Source organism: Pteronotus mesoamericanus, unplaced genomic scaffold, assembly GCF_021234165.1.
Source record: "Pteronotus mesoamericanus isolate MK-2021 breed Mesoamerican mustached bat unplaced genomic scaffold, CSHL_Meso_final contig_22, whole genome shotgun sequence".
NCBI lineage: Eukaryota > Metazoa > Chordata > Mammalia > Chiroptera > Mormoopidae > Pteronotus > Pteronotus mesoamericanus.
The window spans coordinates 8,961,312-8,975,840 of NW_026555090.1; the positions used below are offsets into that span (position 1 = coordinate 8,961,312).

The following is a 14,529-nucleotide window of genomic DNA, read 5'->3' on the forward strand; positions in this document are numbered from 1 at the left end:
CCTACCTCTTCTGGTCCTTGGTGTTCAACTAAGCATCTTCCCAGTTCTTAAAGTGACTTCCCAGCTCTCCCTCGTCCTGTCGCAAGTGGCGGCACCTACCTCTCACGGAGCTGCTGGCCGACCAGGAAGGGATGCTGTTCCGTTTCTGGTAAAACAGGATGTAAGCCCCGCGGGTGATAACCTCATCTTCTAGAAGCGACTCCACAGTGCTGTCGTCGTAACTGTACCACTGGCCGTCCAGAGAGTTCCGGCAGTAGGCTGCAAGGTGCAAACCCGAGGTCCCATTACGGGAGCCCCCAAAAGCAGGAAGACATAACCCCCGCCCCCATCATAGCTCAGAAACGGACATGGCTGTAATAGAATAAGAAATATTGGTCCATTTTGGGCCACAAGTGAGTTTTGTGGCATCTAAATCAACCAGTTACGCCCATGTATTGACTATATTGACTCCCAGATCCCAGGTGCTTTACTGAAAAAGTGTGCTGCTACTTTAAACTGAATCCTTTTGTTGTGGCCCTTGCTCAGGCAAAATCTCCAATAAAAGAGAGCCCCAAATTACTTAGACAGACTGTGATGTCCACAGTCACCCTGTTTCTTCTGAAAAGCTTCCTAATGCACATCTCATTCTGTGTGCAATGAAAATATGCAGTGGAATTATGGTATAGTTCTTCCCTATCCAAGAATTGAAGTCACATTTTAAAAAATGCTCATAAATACGATTCTTACCACCTTCCAAACAATTAAAAACAAAATATTGTTCTCCTTCCCTCTACATGTCAATGAATGGTACCATGACCCACTAATCTGGAGTCAGCCAACTTTTTCCCTAATGGACCAGAGAGAAACTATTTTAGGCTTTGCAGTTCACATATAACACATACGGTCTCTGCCATATATTATTGTTCTTTTTTTTCCACCTCATGAGCCATACAAAGACAGGTGCCGGACTGAGTCTGGCCCACAGGCCGTAGTTTGCCACTCAGCACTCCCGCAAGCCAGGCGCCTAGGAGTTGACCGTGGCTCTCCCTTTCCCTTCTCCCCCGCACCCAGGCCCAAAGCCGGTTTTATGGATTCTACTTCCAAAATGTGTCTCGAGCACCCAGACTGCCAGTGCCCAAGCCCCACCTGAGCCCCCCAAACATCCTCCTAGCTGGAATTACAACTTCCACTCCGGCTCCCCCTACCCATTCTCCACAGATCAAAGCTACTACGTCAGTTTGTAATCAGAATCATACCTGCACTCCTCTGCCCACAACCTTTTAATGGCTTCCCATCACTTTTTAGAAAAAAAAAACACAAACTCTTGTCCGTGGCTGACAGTGCCTTCTGATCCAGGCCCGTCGGCTTTTATTTCCGCCCAATCACTGCGCATCAGCCACGGCAGGCTTTCGGCAGCCCTCAGACACACCAGAGCTCTGCCTCAGGGCCTTGGCATGAGCCAGGAGCTCTGCCCATAACACTCTTCCTCCCATTGCTCGCATAGCTAGCTCCTCCTCATCCTCCTGCTCCTGACCTAAAGGTGACATCCTCAGAGCGGCCTGTTCGCTATCACAGACACAGAAAATCAGTCCGTCACTTTTTCATAATTCCAGGCAGTGAAAGTGCTACAGTGGCAAGTCCCCTTTTATTGTCTGTGTCGGAAATCAGACTAAGTCCCAGGGAGTCAGGACGCATATCTGTCCTGTTCATCACTGAAGCTCCAGCACCGGGTCTGGCATAGAATGGGCACTTGATAAATATTTGTCCAAATGAGTGATGATCGTGGATTTCTATGCAGCCCAGTGCCTTCCATTAGTACACTACAACAGGGCGCTTCTTGAAAAACTAGTTTTTTTAAGCATTTTCTTTAATGAAATAACTTGTGTTAGTCTAGAACAGACACGGTATGTGAACAATTGAACAAGTCACCCAGTTCTTTGTTTCTGACCTTCCATTTGTCTACTTCTCCCAAGTTCCTCTGAAGGGTAGCGATGAACTGTACCCCACAGAAATAAAAAAAAATCTGACAAGAGTCTTTGTATTGACTCACAGATGAGCATAAATGTCACTCTCTCGGTTCCAACAATTCTCCTCCTATACTAGATAAGGCTGAAAATTCAGGCCATCGCTAAGTTTACATTCCAACCACCAACCTAACTCAACTCTACGGCTTGGCCAGGCCGCAGGCCCCGGGGCCGATGCCTGGTGTGCGGCGGGTGACAGTTCAGCTCACGTCAGGGCCCGAGGGAGCGGGGCATCCTGAGACCCAGGCCACAGCCACGACACATGGCCACGGCCGCCAGCAGCCCTGAGGCAAAGCTCACCTGTGTAATGCCCACCTTGCAGGCTGCCATGGTGGTTGCAGACGGCGTACAAGTCGTACAGGAAGTCCAGGGGGTAGCTGGCGGGCAGGCCGGCCGGCGGCTTCCAGGGGGGCCAGGGGCCGGGCGCGGGCTTGGCGCCAGCACTTCTCTGGGCCACGTGAGGTGCCATGTTGAGGCCGCAGAGGGGAAACTTCACCAGCGTGGAGAGCTTGTTTCTTCTCTCGCCTACCTGACAGAATCTTTTGAGGTGGATGATGAGGATGTCAGGCAGGGTCCACAGACTCAGCTTCACCATGCCCTGCTGCAGGGCTTTGCAGTGGGGGCACTTCCATGCATCGTCCTGGGCCAGCTGCAAAGGAAGCCACCGGGACTGTGAGGCCAACCCACCGAGAGGCACCAGCCCCCTCCGGACTGGGGAGTAGACCCCAGGGCAGGACCTGCTCCTCCTTGGTGTAGAACTGGAAGCATTCGTCCAAGGTACAGCTGTGCTGCTGGTGCGCCTGCTGCTCCCGCCGCACGCTGTCAGCTTCCTGGACCCGCTCCTCCTGGAGGCTCCCGAACAGGCTGCAGAGGGAACCCCAGTGGCACTTAGGCTTCTCACCGCCGGGGGGTGGGGGGGGGTCTCTCCTGAGTCTCGGCTCACAGCCAACAGGGTGGAAGGCAACCTCCAGGCGAGGCAAAGGTGCCCACTGGGACCTCACACGTACATGCTCTGACTCAGCACTCTCCTTCTGCAGAATTCCCTGTCTGCCCCACCAGCTCCAGGAGGGCCCGAGCCCTTGTCTTATTTGCCTATCTCCTCATCCTATCGCAGGGCCTATCACTTAGTAGGAGAGTAATACTTTTTGGGCCCTGGGCAGGTGGCTCAATCAGTTGGAGCGTCATTCCGTACACCCAAAGGTTGCAAGTTTGATTTCCAGTCTGAGTGTGTACGGAAGGCAAACCAATGTTTCTCTCTCACATTGATGGTTCTCTCTCTCTCTCTAAAATCAATAAAAACAATAACCTCAGGTGAGGATAAAAAACGTACTTGCTGAACTGAACAGTGCCCTTTTTCAAAGTAGGGCTGATGCACTTGGTGTTAGAGATGCAGCCGAGTTTAGCGATTAAGAGCGTGGCCTAGAGCACGACAACATGGGTTCAAATCCCGGCTGCCATGCAGGAGCTGGGTGACACTGAGCACCTGTTTAACCTCTCCGTGCCTCAGTTTCCACACTTGAAAGGGCAGATTATAGGAGTACCCACCTCACAGAATGTAACAAAGATGAAATAAATTGCAAACACGTAAAGTACTCAGTGCAACGACTCACACAGGGTGAGTAAGCATCACGTACCAATATACTTCAACTACTGTTACCACTATGAATACCAGCCACCCCTATCATTATTACTATTATAGGCACATCTTGTTTTATTGCGCTTCCCAGGTGTGTTCTTTTACAAATCGAAGGCAAGACCCTCCACCAGCAAAAAGAATACACTTCACTTTATTGCAATACTTGCTTCATTGTGGCTGCCTGGAACTGAACCCCCAATATCTTCGAGGTCTGCCTGTACTATCATTGTTGTTTACCTACAGGCAATTATTCGGGTTTCTCAGAGGCACGGGTCACGTGGCATCCAGGAGCTATGCGCACTGCCTGACAGTCACTGGGGGAAACTGGGCCCAGGAAGGCTTCCTCGCCTAGGCAGGCCCTGTCTCTCTGATGGAGCCAAACTCTGTAGAACTCACCGCTCTTTGACGCAGCTGTCCCACTCGACAGCCAGTTTGATGTGTGCGGGGCCTCCGGGCTTCCTGAGGTGCAAAGCCCTGAGGAGAGAACAAGGAGCCCATCAGAAAGCAGGGGGCCTCCCCCCGACATCTCGGCAGGGCCCAGAGGTCTGCCTCCGCCCCCAGGACTGATGATCCGAACAGAAATGCCCAACGCCGACTGCACACCGAGGTCGGGTATCTGCGGAGCTGTCTGCTGAAGGCTGAGTCCTCATCTGCCTTCGGCACGCTCTGCGCACTCCCTTGGGAGCTTGCGAGCTCTGAGGATCTGGGTAACTGTGAGGACACAGATCAACTCTCCTGCCGCACCCCAGAGCTTTCTCAGTGTCTAGAAGGCAGTTCCACTTGAATGTCCCGCACAAATCCCCGTTCTGACGATGCCTAACATGAGCTAACTTTCCTCCACCGCTGTGTGGAAGGAACACCCTCTAGTCTGCGTCCACACCCTAACCCTTTTCTTTCAGACCCTCGAATACCCAGAAACTCTCCGTGTGAACCAGCCTATAGCTCCAGCTACATGGGCTCAGCCCATTTCAGAAAAGGTTGTTCTTAACACAGAAGAGACAAGTCAAGAAGAGCGTGGAGGACATGAGGCTTGTCCCCAAATCCGTAAGACACATGTAAGTGCTGGGGGAGGCTGCACCTAAGGATGCTTAGGATGCATTGGAAGGAAAAAATGGGGATGTTGCATGAGTCCCTAATTGACACCAGGAGGATTCAAAACAGGGTTTTAAGCTCAAGGAAGATAGGAAAGCCCGTGGCTGAGCAGCGCCAGGTCTGGGGTGGGGCTGCGGCATGACTCTGGGGAACGAGAGCCAGAAGGGAGCAAGAACAAGGCGCATCTGGGGGAAGCCCTCCCAGCTTATCATTCCAGACGAACAATGACCACCCTGCCTCACATCTCCGTAGAATGAGGGGACTAAGCCGCAGGCATGGGATTGTCTCCCTCGTCATCCACCTCACTCCCCGCAAAGAGAAGCTGCCCCTTATCTGGTTGACGGGGTTTCAGGGAGGTGATCGGCTCACCCCTCCTGCTCGCTCCTCCCTACGGCCTACAGCCGCTGCTCTCTCATCCGTGCACCGAGCTCCTGGCGGCAGCTCCGTCCCTGCAGGTGGGGGGCTGGCAGATTGGGGCGCACATTCAAGTCAGAGGAGACACAGGCTGGGGCAGCCTGTCTGCCGCCCTAGATCTAAGCCTCTTTCTCTGCGACCCTCAGATTCTCCATTCCCACAAGTGGCGAACTCTGCCTTGCTGGGGGTGGAGGTGAGGGTGGGGGTTTCTGGGAAACCTAGTCAAAAGCTCACATTGGACGCATATCTAAGCCACACCCTTTCACCAGCAAAGGGTCCTCTAATAAACCTAATGTGTTGACCTCTTTCCGCCTCAATCCTCGGTCTCCTTTTCAACTAGAGTCTCAGCTTCAGGGTGGAAAAGGAGAATTGGCACCTACGGGCTTTAACTCTGTTATACAAAACCCCATAGGCCGCAAAAAGAGGAGAAGTGTGAGTGTAACCTGAAGTCTGCTCCTCGCCCAAACGGGATCGAGGGCATTATTCGACTCTGTGGCAGGATGCGATTCCAAGCAGCACACGGACATGGTCTCTACCCAGAAGGAGCTAAGAGTCTAGCAGGAGAGACATGCAAAACGATGGCTGTAATGCGCGGGGGGCGCTGAAGGGACCCCGAGGAGGGGCACCCAGGCTGCTGCGGAGCCCAGAGAAGACACCCTGCAGGAGGAGCAGGCGGTGTCCAGGTACGTGGTGAGTGGCGAGGGGAATGGCTCAAAGGGCTGTACGGGCAGAGGGCTGAGGGCGAGCCAAGGGTAGGGCATGCGCTGAAATGCACAGCAGAAGCCGGGGAGAAGGGCGGGCTGCACGCTGAGAGCGTAAGCCCAGACCTCAGAGGGAGGGAGGGTTTTGTATGCCGCCCTGTGGGCCACCAAAGGGTTTTAGGTATAGAAGCAGAAGGATGAAAGGGGAGGTATGTCAGAGCGGAGGTTCTGGAGCATCCGGCCAAGAGGTGATAAGGAGGACCTCAATTCAGGCAATGGTCATAAAGAGGAAGGAACAGATCTGAGGAGCCACCCGGATCTGGAACAGGAAGACTTGACGGTGCGTTAAGAGGTGAGAAGACAGCGAGAATGGGAGAAGGAATCAAGGGTGAGTTCCCGGTCCTGCTTGGGTCACTGAGTAGATAGATGATGGTCATCTTTAATCACAGAAGACAGAGAGAAAAGCCCTATCCAGGAAGAGTTCAGACTGGCAAACATTTAGGTTTCATGTCTATAAGACATTTAAGTGAGCCAGGTGGGTCTGTATCTCAGATAAAAATCTAGGCTGGAAGTAGAGAGCTGAGAGCCCTGGGCCCTAGGGTGGTAGGTAGAACCAAGGCCAGGTAACTCGGTGGGTGGCCTATGGAGGGAGCATGCAGGGGGTGGGGCGGCACTGAGGCCGACATTATTTGAGGACCCCAGGGAGGGAGAGAAACACGTCAAGGACACAAAGAAATTTCTAGGAGATAAATGAAACATGGTATATCCATACAATGAAACATTATCCAGCCTCATAAAGAAAGGAAATTCTGACACCTGCTGCAACGTGGATGAGCCTTGAAGACATTATACTACATGCAATAAGGCAACCACAAAAGGACAAATGCTGTGGTCCACTTATCTGGGGTACCTCGAGCCGTTGAACTCATAGAGGCAGAAAGAGCACTAGTTGCCAGGGGCTGAGGGAGAGGGGAATGGGGAGTTATTGATTAATGAAGGCAGAGTTTCAGTTTAGGAAGGTAAGAAAAGCTCTGAAGATGAACAGTGGTGATGTTCGCACAACAATGTGAGTGCACTTATGAACTCCATGGAACGGTCCTCCACGTAGAAGTGGTTAAGGTGGTCACTTATGTTTTTCTGTATTTTGCCACAGTTTTAAGAAAAGAAATTTCTAGGAGAACAAGGAGATGCTGAGGTAATGGAGGGAGAGTGAGGTGGGGGAGGGGTGGGTAGAGGTAGGGTCAGTCTGCGGTGGAGGTGGCGCTGATGGTGATGGTGACGGTGACCGGCCGGGTGGGAGGGAGGCGGGGGGACCAGAAGGGCTGGAGCCCCAGGGGCCGGCTCCCTTCCGTTTGGCCAAATTGCATGGCCAACTTGCGGTGCCGCTGAACTTGTCCCTAGCGCTTCCCGAACTACCTGCAGTGAGGGACCCTTTCCTTGGTTTGGTTCCAAACCAGTGCAGACTAATACATTTGTAAAATGTAACGGGGTGGGGGAGACACACAAAATACAAGTTCAACTTTTAAAAAAATTATTATATTCATCATATTTTAAATTGTTCTGTCATATTGCTTTGACGCTTTTAAATGCTTCCTCTCAGGTTCATAGAATCAGCTGGGAGTCTGTGGAACACACTCTGAGTTGCAGTCTTCTTCTTTAGGGCGGAGCACAGTGAGGGGGCCCTTCTCAGAGCCTCCGCCCCACCCCCAGCCCCGCTCCTCAGGTGAGACCCAAGCAGGCCCTGGCTGACATTTCTCCTGCCTCCCCAGCTCTGTGTAGCAGCTACCAGCCAAGGAGGGTGCAGGTGGGGTGGAGGGCACAGAACTTTCTGGCTCACCCTCATCCTCATTCCTGGTCCCTTTATAAAGGGACGGGCCCTTCCCTATTACAGTATGACACCAATTCAGATTCTGACACCAGTTCCAATGTTTTGTTTTTTTCCCACACCACCAAGCAATTACCTCAGTTCCGACCCTGTCTACCTGGAGAGAGCATCAGATCCCGCAGGTGAAGGGCTCAGCCCTGTAAGGCTCTCAGCCCCTCTCCCCCACCTCAGACACCAACAGCAAATCCAAGTTGTCACCTGTGCTTCTGACCAACCCAATAATAGATTGGTGAGCCCTCCTTGGGTTCAATTAATTTGCTCAGAGCAGCTTACAGAACCCAGAGAAACAGTTTACTAACGCGATTACCAGTTTATTATAACTCAGGAACAGACAGATGGAAGAGACGCAGAGGACAAGGCACGTGGGAAGGGGCAGGGAGCGCCCACATCCTCTGGCTCCCCTCCCCCACACCCCCGTGTGCTCGCCAGTCCAGAGCTCCCCCAATAATGTTCTCCAGGTGTTCATGGAGGCTCCATTACATAGTCATGATTAATTAAGTCATCAGCCACCGGGGACAGACTCAACCTCCAGCCCCTCTCCCCCTCTCCAAGGTCAGGGGGGTGGGATTGAAAGTCCCAAACCTCTAATCACAGGGTTGGTTCTCCTGGCAACCAGCCCCCACCCTTAGGTGCTTTCCTGTAGTAACCTCATTAACACAAACTTGGGTGTGGTTGAAAGGGGTTTATAATGCGTAATAACAAGACATCTTTTATGCTTCTATCACTTAGGAAATTCCAAGGGTTTCAGGAGCTCTGTGCCAGAACTGGGAACCCCAAATATAGATCTCTTATTATAAACCAAAATATCACGCCTACACCCTGGGTTCGGTCAGCTTTGGTAGACCACGCCAGGGAACAGGGCAGCCTCACTGAGAGCTTGGAGGGAGATGAGCAGGCTGCCTCTCGGGTGCCGGGCTGCTGCAGCCTGCCCGGCGGGGCCATCCCAGCAGGAGGCTGCGGTGCAGGCCCACAGAGAGTCAGGGAGTCAGAACCACGGGAGACATGGCCACGCTGGTTCAATCCTCAGCCACAGGCCACAACCTTCCACAGTTTGGGGCCAATTGTTCAGTGGTAAAATTCTCCCTTGCCCTGCAGGGGGATTCAGGTTGAATTCAGTAGCATGACTAATTGAATGAATTTGAGTTTTTCAGTCTGACCTGGGTTCAAACCCAGCTTCAGCCATTAACTCGTTATGCGAGTGGGAGCAAGTTAGCTGATCTCTGGGAACCCTAGTGTCTCATCTTTGAAGTGGCCATCCAAGTAGGTCACTAGACATAAGGGCTGCATGTAGAGAATGTGTATAAGGACCTAACCCGGTGGAAGACACTAGAGAGGTAAGTGACTGAGAGCAGCTGAGACGGTCATCAACTTTATTGATACCTAGCCTCAAAGGAGTCTAGTCAAATAGCTCACACTCATTCTCTTACCAAGTCTGGAACATCCCCTTACCTGTCAACTGCCCAGTGACAGAGGGGCCGGCTGTCCTGTGGGGACAAGTAGCTACAGGCCAGGGACGGCCCCACAACCCGAACGGAGAACAGCGGCCCTGGGTTCTGCCGAGACAAGCACAGAGAAGCGTGGGCCATTGTGCATGCTGATTTCAATGGACTCTTAAGTGCAGATAAGTTACTCAAAAAGTGTAATTCTTTTTCTTTTTAGTCTATTTTGAATATTCCCTTAACAATTAGCATTCAAAACCTAGAGATGGGCAGGCTTCGTCTGATTTTGAAGAACCATACTGTATCTATTAACATAGTGATCTAACACTGTTTAACACACAAATTTTCTGAAAGGATAAACATGCTGTTTTTAAATAACTCATGCTTAATTGGAACAGAAGCTGGCACAGTCTTTGGAAAAAACAAATCAGTTATGGGAATGAGTTATTAATAGGTAATTGAACTTACTTTAAGATAATTATCATCACCAAATTACCAAAATGAGCCAATAATCTAAAAGCAAATTAGTTTATGTTTTACATACCAAATGCTAAATAAACACTTCAAAATAAGCCATATAAAGAAATATGAACTATGGGTTTTTTAAATTTTTTTTACTCCTCACTCGAGGATATGCTTTTTTGGGTTTTTTTTAATTGATTTTAGAGACAGAGAAACATCGATGTAAGAAACATCAATCAGTTGCCTCCCATAAGCACCCTGAGTGGGGAGCAAACCCGCAACCTAGGTATGTGCCCTGATTTGGGATCAAATCCAAAACATTTTGGTGTACAGGACAAGGCTCCAACCAACTGAGCTACCTGGCCAGGGTATAAACCTCTTTTTTTTATAATTCATGCAAATTAAGGCCATCCAGCAAATTGGTCATTTTTGTAAGAGACACTTTCCTGTCCTCTATTCTTGCCTACAGCCTCCAACATATGTTCACTATTTTTAACATCTTCAGCTCAATGTTATGAATTCTGAATGTATTCTTTCCAAATTATTACCCCATTAAGCCAGTATTGACTAGATTGCTAAAAGCACTCTGAGTTAAATGCATTGCCTAGCCTGGGAACCTCACAATCATTTAGAATCAGCATTCCTGCAGAAAATCACATCCAATCACACATTCACCAGTGACCGTGGAAAAGCAGCTCCAGCTACGCTGGAGGCTACCTGTATTAGAATTTTGCTGGCACCTTGGATTGCCTGATTGGTTTCTAAACTCAAAATGACTGTAGGGGCGCAGAGGTGAAAGTACACGTGTGTCCAGCCACGGAACAAAGCTAGCTGAGTTCAACGCTCGCACGACAGTGATTTCACCCACTTTCAAGCATCAGGAGCACAGGCTTTGGGGGAAGGCTAAAGCTATTCCTAGATATTGTGACCTACTTAGAGGGAAGTTTGTGCTTCTAATTGGGGCACTGTGGCAGACCTGCTGGGCAGAACAGAGAGCAAAATCCCTTGGAGATCATGGTAGGTTCAAGTGCAGAGAAGGTCTTGAACAAAGGGATGCTTGGTGCAAATCCTAAATTCAATGTATGGTTTTCCCTGAGCACGAAGGAACTTGAATGATAAAGAATTACCACTGACATGAGTTTGGTGCATCCCCGAAATGAAAAGTTCTTCCTAAGAGAATAGTTGGGGGAAACAAAGTTTCAGTGCCACTGACCTATCCCTAAAAAAATGTCAACACCTGTGCCAGGCAGCCATTGGAAATGTTTCTGATACTACAGGCACCAAAGGAAATGGATTTAGAAGATGTTGTTTTTACTTGAGAACTACTAACCTGAGAATAAATAAATGAGCAAGGCAAAAAATGTTTTCCCTTGAGTTCCTATCTCAGTTTTTTCCCCCCAAAAATGGACAAAATAATTTTAATATCTACATTTTCATATTTTGACATCAACATCAGTTTTCATTTTCCACAGAAATTACACCTGAAGTCCCTTGAAATTTTTGTTCCAATCATAAAAGTGACAGTTTATTACAATGAGCTATCTTCTAGGAAGAATTATGATAATCCATAAATATACAAAATTCAGAAGAAGAATGTAAACCTCACTCTTTATCCCAATGGTGTTTTTTTTAAGATTTAATGAGAAAAAAGCTTTGTCCATGAAAGGTCTTTTGCAACACCATAGAGAGTGAAACACTGCAGGTCATCCATTGGTTATTTCCTTGCACATAAATCAAAATTGTTTTATACAACAATGTGAGTACTCCTTAGGAGTAACTTCCTGTCTCTCTGAGCTACTCATAGCTTTCTACTTCTATCCCAGCCACTCCCAACACACACACACACACACACACACACACACTGACCTGCTGTCCCACGGCCTCCGTCTTCATCAGACAGCGGACCTTACTGAGGATGCACTGCTGGAGCTGGGCCCAGGAAATGGTTCTGTCTTCCCGTATCAGGAAGGGTGGCCCGAACCTGACAATCCAAGGATACCAGGTTATTGTAGCAAAGGAAAAACCAACAGCGGCCAACAGCTGTGAGCCTAGGCTCTACTCAAAGGCGCCTCTCCACTGGATAAAGGTTAAACGCCAAGCACAATACATAATTGCTGAGAACTCTGCTGCAAATGGAGACACAGGGGAGTGAAGAGAGGCCCAGAGATGCAAAGCCACGGAGAGACACTGCAATGTAAGACAGATGGCTCCAAATGAGCGGCTGGCTGGGAAACTCTCTTCCCTACAGACAAGAGGAGAGGAGGAGAACACCGGAGCCAGAGGGAATCCAGCCCAGCTGGCACTGCTGGTTTTGTGCATCAGATTTATTCTCATAACTGGGGATGTTTTTCATATCCCAATCTGATGAACATACAGCAGTGAGCTTCTAATGCGGAGGATGCCAGATGTGGCCGTGAAAGCTGTTCATTCCCCAGCTGCCTCCACAGGCCACAGCCCTTTATTGATGAGGCGCAGGCCCTATTCCCTTGACCCTCAAGCAGAATGAGTAGTACCAGTTTTTAAAAGTTCTTTAACAATCTGAAAAGTTAAGAATAGCAACTTGCTATTGCAATCAGAATTTCTTCTACTAGCACATGAAGCTGAATATTTTAACTGAAGCTTATGTTTCTTCTGCGAACTAATGTTAATCTCTGAGGCTCATTTTACTAACAGTGTTCCTCTCACTAATTTGAGAACTAGTTTTTATGTGATGGATATGAATCCTTTATCTGTCACATGGTATAAATATTTTTCCTCTTTGTGCTTTGCTTTTCAAATTTGTTTTTAGTTTAGAATTGTTATCCTACTCCTTTACAGCCTCTGCCTCAAGTGTTAAAATAGCCCCAGTCAAAGATGTAAATATGCCTCTACACCATCTTCAAGTTATATTATGGTTTCCCTTACTATGACTTACCACTCTAACCAACCTGGAATGTATGCACGTGAATTTATGATGGAAGTAAAAAACTGATTACATAAACTTAAAAAATAAATCAATTAGCCCAGCCTTATATATTGAAGAAGCCATTCACTATCTAGTAATATGAAATACTACATTTTTATCATATAATACTTAAATATACTTTGGCCTGTTCTGTCCCAATGATTTAAGTGTCTATTCTTCTGCCTGTAACACAATATTTTAATAATTAAAATCTTATTCGGTTTTAAGAGAGCAACGCCTGTTCTTCCTTTTTCCCTCCCCCAATATTTTTCTGGCTATTCTTACAAGTTTATTATTATAGATAAATTTTACAAACATTTTACCAATCTAAAAATGTTTGATTGGAGCTACTATCTTAAAATTTTTATTTGGACTATATAAGAAAACTATCTCATTTTGTATATTAGTTATATAACCAGTCACTTTCCTGAACCCTTTTATTGGTTTTAATCACTTCCAAATTCTTGGTTCTCTGGACAATGATATAATTGGCAAATAGTGGTAACTGTGTCTCCTCTTTTCTTACAGCCAATTTCTTTTTTCTTGTCTTACAGCATTGACCAGGCCTTAGAACACGGTATAAAATAATAGTGGTGAGAGCAATAATAATTATTCCTGAAATTCATTAAAAAGCTTTCTTTTGATCAGAAAGTACCCTATCTCCTACTCCTAGTTGATTAACCTTGAGAATGGACATTAATTTTATCAAATTAGAATTATTCTAGACAGAATTCCAAGTACATGTCTACGCACCCCATACAACGCGTAAAAAGAAGGATGAAATTAAACATACCTGCTAGCCTGCTGCCCTGACCCCACCAAGTTACAGAAGAGGATGAGCACCTTGCTCTCACTATGGGCAGGCAGGGGAAGTCGCTGACCCTCACGGGCTGCCAAGCGAGGAGAGACGGATAGGCCAGGCGGGTGAGCTGAAGAGAGAAACTGCATTTGTATTCTTGCGGGAGCTGCTTTGCTGGGTCAAAACCCTGGCTTCCCTAGGCCCTCTTTCTCTTTCAGCATCTCTCCGCCGCCGCTGGGAGACACTAGGGGGCTTTAGGGGAAGAGATACAAGGTTCACGGCCACCTGGCACCTGGCACACAAAGACTATCATTAGTAGGGAATCTATGTTGTGTTCAGCCAATAATATAAAGAGAAGGCAGGGATTAATGAACACTTTTCAAAGCCAATCTGAAAAACACTCCAAAATTATTTTGGATGTCTGTCTGCCTAATCAGAGAGCCAACATAAGAAGCACTCAGAGACAGTAAGAATTGCTACCCTTAAGGAAGTAGGAGAATCAGACTTTCCTCGATCTGCAGTCAGTTCTGAAAATCTGATGTTTAAGGCACAGATGTGTCACCTGCGATTGGATTTTAAATGAGGTCTGTTTCATGGAGTTACAACATATTCAGGGCCGGTCAGCGTCCTGTTCCAGATTCCGCACCCAGAGTCTCCCTGGTGACCCAGAACCACAGACGCCTGGTTCGCACAGCCTGCCGCCTAGGCTGGCTGAGGACGCGGGGCTGGGGCTCGGGATTCACCCGGGGTAAACAGTGACACTGGCACATGGCGCTCCAAATATGGGCCTTCCTGCCTGGCTAACTCGGCCAAAATGTATACTGACCTGAAATGAAAGACTGACAGAAACTGGACATTTTAGCCAATCTAAAGTTCAGGAGAGGCAAGTATCGGGAAGTGGAATCTTTAACAAAAAGTCAGTGAATAACCTCTTTGGCCGTCTACTGCTCCAGTTTGTAAAGAAAATTACTTTAAGCACAGACCTTGAACCACTGGAGTCTGAAAGCAAAGATAACCCCACAGCTATTCTGACTAGAGGTTATTGAAGTGCAGCCTCAGGGCCAGCAGCATCAGGACCACCTGGGAACTTGCTAGCCGTGCAAATCCTCTGGCCCTGCCCCGGCCTGCCGCATCAGCAGCTCTAGGGAGGCGCC

At 48.4% G+C, this 14,529-nt stretch overlaps 1 protein-coding gene across 1 annotated transcript in view; it reads right to left on the bottom strand.

Annotated features, from left to right (window-relative positions):
- Positions 1-14,529, bottom strand: part of USP43 (ubiquitin specific peptidase 43) — a 60,486-nt gene that overhangs the window by 13,960 nt on the left and 31,997 nt on the right. The window contains exons 7-13 of the mRNA XM_054571250.1: positions 13,370-13,505; positions 11,493-11,613; positions 9,181-9,284; positions 4,036-4,113; positions 2,741-2,867; positions 2,304-2,652; positions 100-258 (exon numbers count right to left, since the gene is read on the bottom strand). Coding sequence (XP_054427225.1) covers positions 100-258; positions 2,304-2,652; positions 2,741-2,867; positions 4,036-4,113; positions 9,181-9,284; positions 11,493-11,613; positions 13,370-13,505 — 1,074 coding nt within the window. The remainder of the gene's footprint in view (positions 1-99; positions 259-2,303; positions 2,653-2,740; positions 2,868-4,035; positions 4,114-9,180; positions 9,285-11,492; positions 11,614-13,369; positions 13,506-14,529) is intronic.